Source organism: Ciconia boyciana, chromosome 14 (genome assembly GCF_034638445.1).
Source record: "Ciconia boyciana chromosome 14, ASM3463844v1, whole genome shotgun sequence".
Lineage (NCBI taxonomy): Eukaryota > Metazoa > Chordata > Aves > Ciconiiformes > Ciconiidae > Ciconia > Ciconia boyciana.
In genome coordinates, this window is record NC_132947.1 from 11,176,809 (window position 1) to 11,194,163 (window position 17,355).

At 48.7% G+C, this 17,355-nt stretch overlaps 1 protein-coding gene across 3 annotated transcripts in view; it reads left to right on the forward strand.

Moving 5' to 3' along the window:
* Positions 1-17,355, forward strand: part of SLC13A3 (solute carrier family 13 member 3) — a 28,671-nt gene continuing 11,316 nt past the window's right edge. The window contains exons 1-4 of one of the 3 annotated variants that reach the window (XM_072878995.1): positions 1-38; positions 10,941-11,206; positions 11,570-11,733; positions 16,687-16,753. In XM_072878995.1, coding sequence (XP_072735096.1) covers positions 10,971-11,206; positions 11,570-11,733; positions 16,687-16,753 — 467 coding nt within the window. In that variant the 5' untranslated portion in view covers positions 1-38; positions 10,941-10,970. Of the gene's footprint in view, positions 39-313; positions 425-10,940; positions 11,207-11,569; positions 11,734-16,686; positions 16,754-17,355 lie in introns of those variants that run through there. The other 2 variants (XM_072878994.1, XM_072878996.1) reach the window with 2 other exon arrangements.

Below are 17,355 nucleotides of genomic sequence, written 5' to 3' on the forward strand. Positions count from 1 at the left end.
CGACTGCGACGGGTGCGCGGCCGAAGCTGCGGGGAACGGTGAGATGGGGGGGGACGGGCCCCATATAGGGGGCCGGTATAGCGGTCGGGGGGGGGCATGGCAGGGCGGCAGGGCGGTATAGGGGGGCGAAGGGCGGTACGGCGGGGCGGTATAGCGGGGCGGGGCGGTATAGCGGGACGGGGCGGTATAGCGGGGCCCCTCCCGGCAGGCGGGGCGGGCGCCCCGTCCGCTCCCGCGGGATAAAGGGGGGGAGCGGCGGCGGCGGGCGCGGCGGCGGGGCGGGACGGGACGGGACGGGACGGGACGGGACGGGATGGCGGCGCTGGGGGCGGTGGTGAAGAAGGCGTGGAGCGTCCGGCGGTTCGTGGTGCTGCTGTGCGCGCCGCTGGCGCTGGTGCCCGTGCTGCTGAGCCTGCCCGCCAAGGTACCGCGCCCGGGCACCGGCGGGGCTGGGGGCCGCTGGTGCGGGGCACGGAGCGGGGGCGCGGATGGAGACCGCCGGCCGTGGAGCGTGGACGGGCGCAGCAGCTGGGGCTGCCGCCCAGGGGCGCGGAGTGGGGACGCCCGCCCGGAGGGGGGGCACGGAGCAGGGGAGGGCGACTGGGGTGCACTGAGCAGGGAGGCGGATGGAGGGGGGGGCTGCAGCCAGGGACGCAGACGGGGGGGCACCAGCTAGGGCACGCTAACGGGGGGGGGCACCGGCTGGGGCCGTCGGGAGGAGGCACAGACCGTGAGTGCAAACCGGGGACACTGGCTCGGGGCGTGGACCAAGAGTCTGGATCAGCGTTACAGGCCGGGGGCACGAACTGCGGGGCACAGCCCCGGGGACACGGAGCAGGGGCAGAGCCTCGGTGCCCTGTGCCGCCTTGCTGCTCACCTCTTGCCTCAGCCCCAGCAGTATGTGGCCCTCACGAGGGTCACCCTGCTACCTGCCAGGGTTTCCCCACGGAGGGAGAGGACCGCTGAAGCTTGCGGTTTGCCACAGCTCCTCACCCTTCTGCAGCCACCTTAGCGTGCGAATGGAGGGGGCATCCTGGGGTTATCTTAACTTTTCATGGGGAAGAAGGGATAGATAGTGGGAACTGTATTTATGTTGCTTATACAGACATTGGGAGGTGTCAGGAACCTATGGTTCAGAATCACCTGGAACTCAGTGGCACTAACTAGTACTTCTTGCTGATACCTAGCTGCCTTATTGTAGTTTTTGTCAGTAGCTCTCAAAGAAGAGCTGGGAGAACTGAGGCAAAGCAGGTCGACGGCCAGCATCACCCAGTGAGGTGTTTGCAGAGCTGGGGTGGAAGGGAAGTGCCCAGGGCTCTGAGGCTGCCCAGCGTTGCTGTCCCATCCCCTTTGCTATAGGAATTGCACGGGTAGCAGTGTGGGCAGGGAGAGATGGATGCTGCAGGGCTGGAGGTGGCCATGCAGCGGGATTCGTGCTGCAGGGCTGGGAAATGCAGGGAGCCGTGAGTGCCACCTGCGCTCCTGGTGGGCGATTCTCGGGGGGGACCTTTGGTGCTGTATCCGAAAAGGTTTTGCGAGTAAGATATTTGTGATGTTCTGTAGACGTGGGAAAACTGGTCTCCCGACAAGGTTTGGGCTTTGGCATGTGTGTTAGGCTGCACATTAAGCCGTCTGTGACAAAATTTTGGAGACTGGAGGATTTTTGCAGCTGTCCCATGTACGCAGCTCTCGTGCACCAGGGGGTCAGAGCCTTGGGTTGAAATCCATGGGGCAGTGAAGTCACTGGGAAATTTTGTGCCATTGACTTCAGTATGGGCAGGATTTCACTCTTAGATTCTGACTCAGATCCATTTGAGAATGACTTTGTTTACATCAGAAAATAAGTGATGTTCGTACTTAGTAACTATAGGATGATTCAGATGCTGTAAAGACACAAAGGTGGCATTTACTTCTTCCTGTATAGTGCTTCTCAGGTGAAACATTTGCATTCAAGACAGCAAAATAAATTTCCCAAATAATAATAATAACAATAACAAAAAGAATTACTATTACTTTATTTAATGACACCATGTGTTAAAAGAGAAAATTATTTGGATTTAATCTCCCTTTTTTCTATTTTGCATTATTGGGTGGGTTCTTAATAGGAATATACTAAATGTTTGCCTCAAAGAGCAGAAAGCACATTGCACAACAGGTACTTAATTCCTTTGCAGATTCATAAGTAGATAATTATATTTGTATATTCATTTATGGTAGCTGAACAAGCAACTTAAACTGTATTTAATAGTATCTTGTTTGATGTTGCCACTTGTAAAATCATGAGATATGGTTAGAGGGTGAGGAGACACACTGCGTCTTGACATGCAAGCTTGTGCCTGAACCAGGCAGTGGTTAATTGTGAGAATAAATCACAGATGAACCTGGCGCTGCACTGCGGGAAGGCCCTCGACCGAGATGCTCTGTGTCCTGGTTGAAGAGTATAGTGTTACACAGGCTGTGCGAAGATTTGGGTGTTCAGGAGAGGGGTTTCTCCACATGTACAGAAGAAAAAAAGTCTCTGCTGGTGTAATGGTGCTGTTCACACCCGCTCCACTCTTGCCGTTGTCCTGGTAGCATGCTCCTGGCTGCGACCCTTGGAGGACCTCCTGCACAGTCTAGTCTGATCAATGCTGTTTTATTAAAGAAAAGCTGGTGATGGGAAAGTGGAAGTGTTTGCAGCTGAGAGGGTGAAGGAGCAGCGGGGCAGCTGTGAGCAGGGAAGGAGAAGCCCTGGCAGAGCTGACTGGCCCCGCTCGCCTTAGCGATCTGTTCTTCATTTTCCGTGGGCGCTAAATGCATTACAGTTGGTAGCAGTGAGAGTGGCTGGTACCTGCACTGGTCGCTGTCAAAACTCTAATGCTCGCGTTAACCAGTGCAACGTTTCAAGCAAGCCCGACTGCAGCTTCACCAAGTTCTCCCTGAGTTTGGCATAGGGGTGAACCTGTAGCTGTGAGCTACCATACAAAATTGTATCTGTTCATGTTCAGGGGTCAGAGATTCATCTACAGTTTCAACACAAAATTGTCTCTCACTTGTTCAGCAAGAAAGGAAACTTGCTGTTGCATCAACAGGGGATTAAGTTCTGAAGTCTGGAGCTTGCTTGAACCGCCCTCCGCAGCCTGAGCCACAGGAGGGCTGCAGGAGGGGAAGGGAACAGGTTACGCTTTTAACTGCGGTGTAGAAACACCAAGGGGGGAACAGGCGAAGGCTCAGCAGGCGGGGGATCTGGGGTGGTGGAGTTTGGAAGTCACCCTGGCGCATGATGGAAAACATGTGCCCTCAGCTGCACCGGTCGGGTGGTTTATCCTAACACGGGACTCGAGCTCAGGCTCACGCTTTCCTGGGCATCCAGGTCGTGAGAGCTGCTGCAGGTGTTCAGCAAGCTCCATCTTGGAAGGAATTCACCTGACTGGGATGCTGCTGGTGTTACTGGGAGGCTGTCCCAGGCAGGGCACCCATGGAAAGCAGGCTGGGGCAGGAGGAGCTCCTGGGTGTGGTGCAGTCATTGTAGCAACCTTGATGCTACTAAGTACTTGCACATCTGGAGCATGAGAGAGTTGGATGGGCTGGAGAGCCTTGTGTTCCTGCTGGGATGGTTGGTGTGCTACTCTGCAGGGTGTTATAGAAACTGGTAGGAGATGAGAAGCAGTGAGGCTCAGCCCTTGCTAGTCTCAGGATGAGGTTTCCCTTGTGAAAAGGTGTCTTACAAGCACCTCTGCAGTACTTTCCTGCTCTGGGAATGCTAAAATCTGTTCCCACTTCATGTCAGCGTTTACCTTCTCCCCACTGGGATGCTCAGCAATTTTAATCTCCCAAGGGACTGGAGCCATAAGGAGCCACCTGAGCTTTGGCTTCAAGGGCAGCATTTCACTTTGATCTGGAGACCAAGAAGTCATGACCTAAAGTTCATAAAGAACCACAAATAGGATGTGGCTTCTTGGATTTGTGTGTACTTCCGAGTGACACCTTGTGGTCTGGGTGCAATGGGTTGTCCAGTGAAACCTGCACCTAAGTGACATCTCCCTGGAGACAAAATCCTTTGAGAAAAATCATCCGTCAAGTCTGGCCTTGCTCGTTGCTGATGAACTCCAGCATCCATGTCTGAAGCTGCTATTAAAGCTCTTGTCAGCTGTCACCCTGCGTTGGTTCTTCTCCAGATCTCTGTGTGAGTCCCTTCACAGAGGGACAGTGCCAGGGCTGGCACTGGTGCTGACATTACATTGATAGCCCTTGTTTTTATTTGATGCCCTTTGTAGGTTGCAGTCGTGGAGAGGGAGACTTGCATAAGTGGTTTTGTCTGCAGTCTCCTTTCTCTTAAATAGAGAAAAGAAATTTCTGCTTTGTGGGCAGGTTTGCTGAGAACTCAGGATGTGGTCCCCAAACTGTGTCTGGAATAGTGACTTGTGTCCATCACATGAAACAGCAGAAGGAAATGCTCTGTGTGGAGCCTCTTCCGAGGAACCAGTTCTCTGCACAAGGGTCTGTGTGTCACCTGCTGCTCTGGTTGCTGCTGAAATGGCTGAATATTTGTCCCGTGAGTGGAAGTGCCTGCGACCCCCCTGCTTGGAGGGCTGTGAATGATTGCAAAGAGCTCGGGCAGGGCAGGAGGGGCTGGAGAAACTGTTCTGCTGGAAGGGGCATGGGGGCACTTTTAATGAGCTGTGCAAAGAGCTTGTTCCAACAGCTTCTAATGAACTCAATGTCTACAGCCTCTTGGCTTGGTAACAGCTGAGGCAGCCAAATCTGCTAAAAGGAGCTCTGAGCAGGCAAATAGGGCCCAATGTCTTCAGAAAACAGACTTGACTTCCTCAGTGGCCATAGAGCAATTTAAAATTAACTTGGATGTAATGAGTCCTCCTGATTAGAACAAGGAGACTTTAAGAACTTCCAGAAGAAAAATGACATTGCTTGCACTTGAAAGCAAAGAACGTGAACCATCTCCAAATGAAGGCGTTGTGGGGAAAGGGGGTGATGCAAAGGTAGGCGAGTGGGGTGGTGGGCTGGGAGCGGGGTGTCCTGGGAGGTGGAGGGAGCTGGATCCTGGGCTGGAGAGCACGGCAGGAGCATGGGCGGGCAAAGAGGTGGCAGACAGGAGAGCAGCCTGGCAGGCGAAATGAGTAGCCTGATTTCACGAATTTCATGCATGAAGTCCATCTCTGTTATGTACGTGCTTGGTGACTTAGCAAGGCCAATTCCACATAACTGGAAGAAGCAATAATTAGTTAAAGGAGATGAGAGGAAGAACTTGAGAAAAATGAGGAAAAAGGGGTGATAACTGGAAGTAGGGTGACTGCATTTTACCATGTGCACTGTGAGCTTCAGCCTGGAGAGAGGGCAAGCCTGGCGAAGAGCAAGCCAGCACAGAGGAAGCAAAAGCAGCAATACTTGGGGGAAAAGAGAAGTTGACAAGAATCAACATTAACTGAAAGTTAAGGACCATATAAAATATGAAAAGGGATGTGAAAGAATTGAGGAAGAAATCCCTGGGCAGGATGTGGAGGGTGATGAGAGGTGTTTTGAGTGTGTGGCACAAAAGGAGTCTGACCCATGGTGTTCTCTTGCCAGATGGACAATACAGAAAAAGCCATAGTCAATGAAGCATTTTTGTTCTGTACTCAGGAAAGTGCTTGTAGGACAGTCCTATATCAGAAGAAGCTGTCTGATAATGAAATATTTTTATTGTGACAGTAACTAAAGGGAAATTAAAATACTTGCATCCAACCCTGGTTACTTGAAAAACTACAGGTTTAGGCAACTTCCATACAAGAATTTTATAAAAGCTGCCTGAGGAGTTTTGTGAAGCAATAAACCAGGTGCATTTCTACAAGCCCCAGGGTAGAGGGAGATCACCAGGGCTACTGACTGCAGGTCAGGCTCATCTGGAGTCCCTCTTGGGAAGTAGATTCCAAAAAAGGGCTGGAGATGGCAATATGTAATTAGTTGAACACAGCTACCAGACTGGCTACCCACAGCCGAGAAGGTTAATGTGATATTGTGTGTATGGACATGTGAAATTTGAGCAAGAGCAGTGAGGATCTGCCAGGTTGTGGCTTTCACCAGAACGCCCTTCCAGTCTGGCTTCCACAGCTCAGAAATGGCTTTGACAAATTGGAGAAGTCTCAGAATGAGTAAAGGACTGGAAAACAGGCCATGTGATGAAAGGCTGTGGGAGCTCAACCTATTTCTTTCAAAGAATAAAAAGGCGAGGAGTAACTTGATCACTACATTGAAGGTGCATCCATCATGAGCAGAGTTTGGATAAGGGCAGCCCAGGCTAAGGCATAAAGGAGGAGCATATAAGAAGATGCAGAAGACTGAAGCTGGCAGATTCAGATTATCACAACATAATTTCAACAGTGAGGTTAATTAATAATAGGAACGGCTTACTAAACTTGTGGTGGGTTTGCTATCACTCAAAATGTTTCTTTTTTTTTTCTAATCAAATGTGGTGGATCTATCTTAGAAACAAAACCAAACCCTGATGCTGAAATGGAGATTCAAAAGGGGAGCCCTGTTAATCTCACACAGGGTGTCAAATCATCACACTGTGCTGTTTTAGCTTCACAGTCCATGACTGTTTGAAGATGTAGGATCTATTGCTGCCTCCAAGAGAAGGTGTGAGCCTCAGACCTCTGAGGCAGGGAGGATTTTCTCGAAGATGCCCGTTTCATTTTTGTCATTAGTTCCCTACTTGATCTTGGTCAATTTGCCCACTTGCCCTGAGCTTCAGCTGACCCATTTGTAAAACAGAGAAAATGATTCTGTTTTTCTGCCAACTACAAAATACTCCAAGAAGTTTAAATAAAAGTGTTTAATAAAGCTTTATGTCTTTTTAGCATAACTCCAGAGCAAAATATCTTCCCTGCAGCTCTTACAGCTTGTGCCCTGCGTTACTGACCCCTTTCTAGCCACTCTGCAAGTACCCAGTGGGAGCAAAACAACTCTGCTGGCAGGAAGGCTGGTAAACAGGGCTTGGTTTATGTCCAGATTACATAATGTTTGCAGGAGCTGGGTCAGGAGGAATCAGATTCACATATCCATCGCATTGGAGAACAGGCGGTGGGACTGAGATGGCCAGTAGCACAGTCACAGCTGCAAAGTGAGAACAGTTTGCGAGCGAGATGCCAAAAGCCACTGGTACTTTTTTGTACTGAGTAGTTCTGAGTATCACAGATGGGATGTTCCTTTGTGATGGTAGTGGGATAAAAGGGCTTGAAAAGCTCCAGTTCCGGCCAAAATATCTCTTGGTATTGGGATTTTGGTCCTGGAGGGGCCCTGTCACCTGTCTGCCACTTGTTTGCCTGGTCATAGGGCAGAAGAGTGATGGGGAGAGCCTGAGTGGTGGTGATGAGGCTGTGATGACCATGTAACATGCAAACATTGATGGAGAAAAACCAAAGCTTGGCAGTGCCAAGGTAGGGCTTCTTCGAGTGCTGCGTCTGTCTGGGGGCGAGGCTGTGGGCACTGGGCAGGCGGCACTGGGCTGCCTAGGAGCCACCTGGGGCTGGTGGAGTACAAGGTCCAGCTGAAGCTCTTGATGTCCCCGGTCAGGTTGGCGGTGGGGACTGGTGGCTTGTGCATGCCTGTGACTCGGTGCTACGCCTGAGCGAGCCAGTTCGCCTTATCTGACCGACATTCCCTGCCAGCACCTCCTTTCCCTGGGGCACCTCGTCTGCCCTTCCAGGAGACCTCCTGCTCTCCCCAGCTCTCCTGCCCATGGGACACTACCCTGTGGCTTGGCTTCCTCTGCCGTAGCTCAGCAGGTCCCCCAGCGTGGAAAATCCCCCGTGCTTTCAGTGCAGTGAGACAGGATCTGTGTCTGGAGGGGCAGAGGTCATTCCCAAGGCTCTTGAGCAACAGGAAAGAGAGCTGCTGTAGTCCAGAGCCACCAAGCACTTGCCTGGAAATCATTAAATGGTTATAAAATTAACCCAATCACAAGACCCATTTTAAAGTTCATATGTGCTACCATTTTTCCCCCTGAACTTTGATAGACTTATTTTGAAAAAAATAAAAACAAAGCTGCAGGGAGGTGAGAGAAGTAGAAGGAGTCTGACAGGGACACAGCAGAGGGATCGGAGGATAGAGATCATGTGTGGGTGATGGTGCTGCGCGCGATGGCGTGGGCAGCCGTGGCCATCTCCCTACAAGACCATTCTTCCGACATTTGTTAGCATTTATTGTTTGCATACTAATCAAACTTGCTGGGCACCGGGAGCATTAATTAATTAACATTTGCAAGATGTCTTGAAACCAAAACCCTTTCAATTTTATTTAGAGTTTGGTTCAATTTTTTATTAATGGTTTTAATTTTTTTTATTCTAGGGAGTGCTTGCTCCAAATCTAAGTTATTCTGAAGTGGTCTTGTTCCGTTTTTGTTCAATGATTGTCCTATCTTATGTGAAAAACTTGTTTAATATAGGTGCAATTTGCCCTCTTTTGGGGTAGAATAAGTTGGATAAACAATACTACAGCTTTCTTTTTAAAGTGGTTTGCTGTTGATCCATATTTCAAAATCCATGTTTCAAAATTTTGGGAAAACCCTCCATACAGTAGTTTTCTGTCCTGTTTCAGTTTTACCCCTTGGCTTTTGCTCTTGTCATGAAGATTAGTTATTAAGTTCATGCTGTGTTTCATTGCAATGTTTTCCAGAACATTTTCCATACACCAGGGAATAAATATCCCTTAATTATAATTAATTTCTAAATTGTACTCCATCTATTTCATCAAGTCAACTAAAGCCTTCACTGATATGCTCTGATATCAAGGCATTGTTAAATATTTTCAGTTGCTCTACCCCTGTAAGAGGCAAAGTGTCATTATTTTGAAGTTGACTTTGGTGCAACTTTCCTTGCAGAAAACCGAAGAACATTTTGCCAGTGGGAGAAAAAAAATATTTATATGGCCTTTAGAGATCAAATGGAAAAGGGCTTAATGAGAGCAAAGCTGCTTCTTTGCTGTATCAAAAGAGCCAGAGTAAAGAGAAATTATCAGTTGCCATGGGAATGAAATCACTAATCTAGTGTGCAAACATTTTAAAACGTGATTCTTTATTTTTGCAAAATTTAGCACCGCCAGGTTTGTTGCTCTGGTCCTGCTGGTTTGGAGGAGGTGAAGCGATGGGGAGCTCCTGGGAGCTGCCAGGTGCCAGGGCTGAGCCCTGGGAACGTCAAGGGTTTACTTCACAGTATCTTGTATGTCATTTTACCGGGATCTAAAATTAGGACTGCAAATGGTCTTTAAATTCAGATCTTGGGAACCTCACATGAAGTGGTGGCTGCTCTGTGATTAATGTGTTAAAAAATCAAAGCAAATTACTCTCAGTTCTGCAATATTTGTGTTTCCATGTGCATGGAAGCAGTGGAGCTTTACTAGCAGAACTGCTGGTGAAATGCAAAGCTTGAGTGCTAAAAGCAAATCAGAAATTCGGTCACTCTTGCCACTTTTCAAACACTAACTACAGATGTATTGAACGATAAATCCGTATTGGTTTCAATTCACTCAGCTTTATGCACCCAGCAGGGTGTCAGGGTAGATTCTGCTCTTTGGCTTTCTCAATAACCGTGGGCTTTTTTTGTCCTCAGTTTGCGGGTGTGTTACTGGGCTGGTGTCTGCTCCAGGAGCCTGGGGACGACCACAGTCAGCTAAGGTCTGGAGTGAATTTTTTGCAGGTGGACAGGGAAGTTGTGGCTCCACTGTACCTGCTCTGTTGCCTTGCTGCGTGCTCATATGCTGCAGCTGAGACCACGTTATCCCCAAAATGCAGCTCCACACAGTTCCCAGCCCGCGCTGTTCCCGACCCAGCCGCGGCAGGGAGCGGAGCCGTCATCTCCCTCACAAAAGCCCCAGCAAGCCTAGTCCCGGGTGCAGGGGAGGAAGGTCCAAGCGGAGGGACAGAGGTGCCTTTCAACCTGTAACAATTCAACCTGTTCAACAAGCTGGAAAAGAGCGGTAAAATAAGTAGCTCTGTGGCTTCCAAATGACTCTCAGCTGTTATTTATAGTGCTTGTGGGCACTCTGCCCCGCGGTCGCTGACAATATCCCCGTTCAGCCCCGCCGTGGCCGAGCCCAGCTCCGCACTGGGCTCCCCCCTGCCACCCCCCTGGGGTTCTCCCCTCCTGGGCTTGGAGCCGTTCTCTTGACTTCTTTCCGTTGCTCGTTATTTCGGCCGTGGCTGCCATGACAAATGGCTTTGGTCTAGTTTGTCCAAACTCCTGGGAGGATGAATGGGTTCGCGCTGCGGCGCAGGGGCACTGGGTTTCTGCCAGCCTTGGCCGAGGCTGGGGCGATGCTGGGCATGGGCGAGCTCCCTGCCCTCAGGAAGCGCAGTGACACCAGGGTGCTTGATTTACTGATTTCCGTAGGGACTGGGATGGGTTGCCATGGAATGGTTTCTCACAGATCTCTTGGGAGACTCTGATCCAAGAAAAGAAACCTTTCTGTGTGCCTCCTATTGCAAGTGTGGGGACTTGATACATCCATCTATCAAAGCTGTTTTTCCATAGCCATGCAAAGCACGGTCTGTGGAAGTTGGAGAGAAAGCACAAACATTAAGTGTAGCAGGGTCAGATATTGGGACACCTAAGGATGTTAGCAGCAGTGCCTGCTGAGGATTAGCACCCTAATTCAACACGATGGGACAGTTCCTGCTCTCCAGAGCTTCCTTGGTTGATGCCCCAGTGTGCTGCCGCCCTGCAGCACATGGGAAGCTCAGGCAATCGAGGAGGATTTGGGTTTTGCTGTGGTCTCAGAGGATCAGTGTAAGTTCTGAACCCCTACACAGTGTAGGGGGGAAGATGTTGCACTTGATGGAAATTATTTTGGAGAAATACTGTATCCTTGAAGGAGTGATTGGTGCATTTTGCTTGTCTAGGTGTCTCCAAGTGAAAAGATATCTCTGTAATGACACGTCTTACCTTTTGTCTCTCCTCCTTTTGCAGGAAGGAAGATGTCTCTATGTGATCCTGCTGATGGCCCTGTATTGGTGCACAGAGGCGCTGCCCTTGGCCGTGACGGCTCTGCTGCCCATCGTCCTCTTTCCCTTCCTGGGGATCCTCCCATCTAACAAAGTTTGCCCACAATATTTTTTAGACACCAATTTCCTCTTCCTCAGTGGTTTAATCATGGCCTCGGCCATTGAGGAGTGGAATTTACACCGCAGGATCGCGCTCCGGGTCCTCATGTTGGTGGGAGTCCAGCCAGCCAGGTGACTACGGGAGCAGGGGGATCTCCGTGGGGGACGTGAGCTACAGGCGCTCGGGAAGCGGCTCTGCTGTGCCGGGCCATGATGCGAGTGTCTCCCATACCAGGGGGCTGTCCACACCCCCTTTTCTCCAGCTTATTGAGTTTATTCAGCTGTTTGCCTTTGCTCAGAGGCCAGCAGAGCACAAGGAGAATCATTTGGTTCAGCTCCATATTTGTGCTCCATCCAGTTACTGGATAGTCACAGAAGTCCTTTTTGCTATTAGTTTTGTATCCCTGCACATGAGCTTTTCTTCCTATAGCTATAATATATCAGACAACTTGCCAAACTGAAGAAATTCAGCTTTTCCTTTTTTCTCTCTTCCAGACTAATTTTAGGGATGATGTTGACAACGTCTTTCCTGTCCATGTGGTTAAGTAATACTGCCTCCACTGCTATGATGCTTCCAATTGCAAATGCAATTTTAAAAAGCCTCTTTGGGGAGAAAGACACATCTAAGGATATGAACAGGGAAAATGAAGAAAACCAAGGTAATTGAGACAGGGCAGTAGTATAAGCCAGCTGAGGTCTGCCATCGAATATGCCCCGTTTTATTAACTTCACTGGCACAAGTACCAGGTTTCTTAGCTGCAGCTTGGTCTCAGTGCTGGTCCCATTTTAATACGCACTTTATTACCGCGGTGGAAGAGTATTGGCATAAAACTCCCTTTTATCCTGCCCCTTCCTCATGTCATGCAGGAGGCAATGGTTATGCGTTGTCTGGAAAAAACAAGAAGTGGTGATGCCCAGCCAACGTGCCCCATAAACCTGCTGCTGGCACAAGTTAAAGTCCAGCTCTGTGGGCGTGGTGGTGATGGGATTCGTAGGGATGCCTCGCTGCGGGGATAGCCAGAGCCAGGGAGGGCTGTAGATAGTAAACTTGGGCAGATGAGTGCTATGTAATTGTGCGTTGCTGCAGGGACAGGCAAGGGACTGGCCAGGCAGCGAGAGCAGGGCAAGGGCGAGGACAACGGCCCCTCCATGGCAGCACACAGGGCTGCCGTGGCCTCATGGACAGGTGGGTTCTCCTCTCATTTTCCTATTTGTTCCCCCACAAAACTGGAGCCTGAGATGGAGGAGAAAGGGAGGACAAAAGGGAAGGCTGGCAGGTTAAATACCTATTTATAAAGTGCTTTGTGATTTCCCAGCTTGATGCTACTGCTTGGTGGTGTTCCTGAGCAGGTCGTGGACAGGCTGCGTCAGGGGTATGCAGTCAGATAAGGTCTTCCTCCAGCCCTCTCTTCACAAGTCATTTGCCAGGAGTTTGGGCTTCTGGCAGATGGTGGTAAGAAACAGCAAAACATAAATGAAGTCATGAAATCCCCTTTGCAGCTATTCCTGATAGTTGGAGCAGTAGTCACGGCTTCTCTTTCTTGCACTGATTAGTAATTCTTCTGCCCCTGTGATTTAAAAGCAATGGCTTTTTGGTTCCCACTGAGTCCTAAGGCAGAAAAATGAGTCCGCAGAAGAAGACTCGAACATGTGCATACTCTAATAAAGATATAATTAATCATTCATCATTAACGTCTAGCAATCATGAGATATTTGCACTCCAGGTTGCTTTATCACATTTGCTTTATGAATTTTTGACTGTTCACATTATTAAAATCAACCCCACTGACCTTGCTATAATTTCTTATTCTGTAGAAGCATTGTGTTTTGTCAGTCTGCTTTTAACCTTCTTGACCCCATCCTCTGAAATGATTTGACTGTGTAGTTGTGACTGTAAATACAGTAGAGTTTGGGAACACATAAAATCAAGACCCCCGCTGTCCTAGACATTGGCAAGCACAAAATTAATGTCCTTGGCTCACAACGCTTACAGTGGTGAGAGAAGCCAGAAAAGGCAAAGGGAGAGGCATGCAAGTAGAAGAATGAATAAAGTGATGCTTTGTAAATATCATGTGATGGCGTGATGATGTATTTTTCTTTTGAGGTAGAGACTTATAAAAGTAATAAATACAAGTGAAGGAGGAGTCATCTGTAAAATGTACAACATCAAAACGCAGGTTTTCTTGTAGACTTTTTATTTGAACTTTAGTGTCCCAAGGTAGACTCATCCTTTTCTGTAACCTTTCTGAATGGATGAGAAAAGCTGAGTTCCTTGAAGGAAGCCCTAAACCTGAAGTCAGTCAAAAGCGGTGAATCTGGTGTTACACCTAGGAGCGGAGACGTGAAGGTGAGCTTTCTGCAGGGGTTCCTGTCTGTCGGGTGTCATCTGCAGTCAGGGCTGGTTGCACATCTCCAGTGGGGCTGCTGCAGTTAGTTTTTTCACAGACCTGATCACACCCGACTGAATGTAAGGAATGTGCGTTTGAGAAAAATCCATAGTTTATTTAATTTTTATAATCTAACTGAATTGTAATTTGTGTTCCAAAAAAGACAGGCAGATTTATTTGCGGAGGCGACTGTATGTGGAAGCAAACTTTTACAATGGCATATGATAAGGTCAGTTTGCAAATCTGCTTGGTTATGCTTTAATAACACTGTAGTAGTGTCCAGGAGGCTAAAAATACTTGGGTGGCTAAAAAAAAAATTAAAAATATATTAAAGAATATGTAGCATGTAAAAGCATTTGATTTTCTGAAGAAATCTCAGCAAGTGTATGAAACCAGCTTTGTGAAGGGCTTTGCTTACACACACAGTGCCAGAATTAAAGTGATGTCTCTGATCAGTTGGTCACACTTTTTTGCTCATGAGAGAACCTCAGGGTTGCAATCACTTATGTCCATGTGCAATCACTTATGTCCACTCAGCCATGTGGGCAGCATGTTACAGATGAGTAAATAGTTGCATGCTTGTGTCATTGATAGCTAGAATTTGGTGTAGTGTTTTGTTCATTTTGACGCTATTGGCTACTGATGCAAGAACGCAGTTAGATAAGCTTTGGCGGCTGAAGTCCCAGCTGGTTCTGGTTGGTCAAAGCAGGGTTATAAATTGAACACCAACAGGCTTTTTTCAACTTCCAGAATTTTCCTTTCGGAGGTAGGTTATAGTTTCCCTACAATTCTGTCTGACATCTCCAGTGATAGGTGTGTGACAAGCTGGAAACCACTGTGCTAGTGAGCCCGACCATCTCTCCTGCTCTCTGCCCACTAACCCATCATTGGCAATATTTCATTTCTCTGAGCAGCTTCGGTATCTCCAGGTAAAAATCACGAGAAAATATTTCCATCCTTTTTTTCACGCATAGAGAATATCTTCTGCAAATTCAAGATAAACTGCAGTCAGTGATTGAGGTGTTCCGTTGGGTCACAGACCTGGAAATGATGTCTCTAAAGGGGCAGGTGGGAAATGTGTATTTTTGGACACAGCTGCCTGGTTTGGCTGCCTAACCCCAGCCTGTGCTGGCAGGGTATGGCCCCAGCACTGCTGCCTGCACCCCTCAGTGGGTGGAAATATTCCTTCTCAGGCCTTTTCAACTTTTCAGAAACAATAAAAATGTCATTAAAGCCAAACTTTTCTAGGACAACCCTTTCTGCCTCTAAGGTATATGACGTATTGGGTGAGATGACCACTGAATCCTTCTCATACTGCTCTGTGAGAGGTATGTACAGCCAGGTCCTACGTCAGTGATCTCTGGCCTCTTCCGACTTACGGACCTGTAACAATTTTCAACTCCTTTTTACAAGTTTCATAGGAAAAGTTTGCTCTGCAGCAACTCTGGCGTTCCTTTGCACAGCTGCCTTTTGCAGACCTTCCTTGAGAGGTAACTCACAGGTGGTCCTGGCAAGATGGGATGGGAGTTTGGGCTTAGCAGGGAAAAAAATTGAAAAATGTTAAGAGGTGGACTGAAATATGTCTCTTTGCAGAGCCAGCACTAGGCTTGAGTGGGATGGCAGTGGTAAGAGGCCTTGGGCTAAATGTGTTGGGGGATCAACAGTCAGCCATGGGTTAATGTTCATCCTTCTAATTACATCCCTCCATCGCGTCATCGTTTGGATGAAAGCTCAGCATGTGTGTGTCCAAGCCAATTAACTCCAATTTGGTAAATTAGCGATGTGTAAAACATGACTTTGCAAAACTCCTTGGTTCACTGAGCTGGAACGAGCTGCGTGTCTTCAGCACACACGTGAGTGGGTACAGAGACTTTGACCACTGGCCCCTCTCCATGCACTGCTGTCGGTCTCCAGTGCATATATGGGTAGAAGAGGATCATGGTTCGGACTGAGGAGGGGTGCAAGGAAATTCTGGGGACTGATGGGGTGGCAGTGGCAGGAAATGGGCTCTGTGCACAGTGGTCCACAAAGCCCAGGGAGGTGCAGGGACACAGGTCTCTGGACTGAAAAAATGTACAAAGAGCCCTGGGAAAGGCAGCAGCGGTGATGGGGAAGGGCTGCCTGGGCTGAAGGTGAATAAAACTCACAAGTGCTCCAGTCCTGAGGAGGACTATGGAAAATGGGGTTTAATGGCACACCTCTACTCCCAGCCTCAAGAGGTCAAGCCATGAGCCAGAACTACAAATGCCACAAGCCTTAGTGTGAGATCTGGTAAAAAAGAGTGATTGTATTGCATTTATGTCTTTTTGATTTCTGAATTCTCCCATATGTATGTGTGTGATAGAGTGGTGTGCATCTCCCAGTTTACTGCCAAACACAACACTGGTCATTCTGGTCAAATATACCCTTTCCCCAAGTGCTTCTGAGTCCCGCTCATGTTCCCTGTGTGGTGATAAGGAGGACAGTGAGGCAGAGCCTGTGTGAAATACACAGGAGGGTCCCTGGGAATTGGGTATGCAACAGAGTCCCCTCCCAGGGTGGCCCTAAACTTGTGTTGGGGACCAGTCTCTCAGCCTGCAGGGTCTGCCATTTATGGAGGGGATGATGAGCTTGGGAATGGTCCTTGCTGTCAGGGTAGATTTCAGAGGACCTGGTACAAAGCCTAATCCCCAAATGTGCCCCGCTCTTGTCTTTAAAGAGCAAATTACAGCTTTACGGTGACTTTGCACTAAGTGTCTTCAGGGCGTAAAATTCTCATCCCTTGGGAATGGAGCTCTGCGGCAGGGAGTGCTCCTGCTGTACCTTGGGGAGCGTGCCTTACAGATACATCAGGCCCAACAGTTTTTCTTCCTGAGAATGAGCTATGGTTACCCCCAAAAAAACCCCCACCCCAAACCCATGACTCGATAAGGGACAACCTGAAACTCCTGGTCATGTTACAGGATCCCAGAGTCCAACCAGTGGCAGTAGTAGAAGGACCAAGCACCTCTGGGTGTTGGAGGAGAAGCTGGGTGCTGCGGTGGGACCGGAGTGGTGACAGGAGGAGACGGGCTCATTCATCCCCGCCGGGCGCTCCTGACCCCGTCCCTGTGGCATGAGCTCACCCTTTGTTTGCACAGGCCCTCCTCTGTAAATGGCAGTTGTTTCCTCCGTTCCTCTGTTTGGTTCAAGGAGAATTTTCTAGATGCTTTGAACTGTTTTAAAGTCCTAATCTTTCTTTTTCAGCATCTTTACAGCAGAATAAACTTTACACTGTACCAACTGAGATGCAGTTTCTGGCAAGTACTGAGGAGTAAGTTAACTATAAAGTTTGTATTAGAGAGTTGAGAGAGAAAATTATCCCCTGAGCTAGACCAAGCTTTAGGAATTTGAGATTCACTCATTGAAATGTTTTGATTATACCAAACATCCCAATCACTAGCGGCCTGATGATAGAAACCCTCCTCTGTGTGTCCAGCATCCCTCTGCATGTCCCGATCATTGCAGAGATTTTTCCAGCCACTCTGAAATGGTAGCCAGAGGTGTCTCCTGCTGGGGAATTGTGCCTTGATTTTCTCAGGAACATCAAACGTGTGAAGCCGGTGATGTAAAACCCACCAAGATTTACACACTGGTGATGATCCTGCTTTGATAACAACGATGGGAAGGAAGCATCTTTTCAGGAACAGATGTTTCTTTCCTCTCAGTGCTATCAATTTTTTTTTCTTTTTAGCAGTCCTGTGGGCTTTATGCTAAGTGTTACAAGTTGCTGAGGGGCTGGGCAAGGCACATGCACCCTCAGCTCCTGCGGATGGGTGCTGAAGGTGCTCTGCCCTCTGCAAGGCTGCTGGTCCCGCGTGGCAGTTCACTGAGCAGACCCCTCTGCTGCACTGAGCTGCTTAGGTGTCCTTGAGG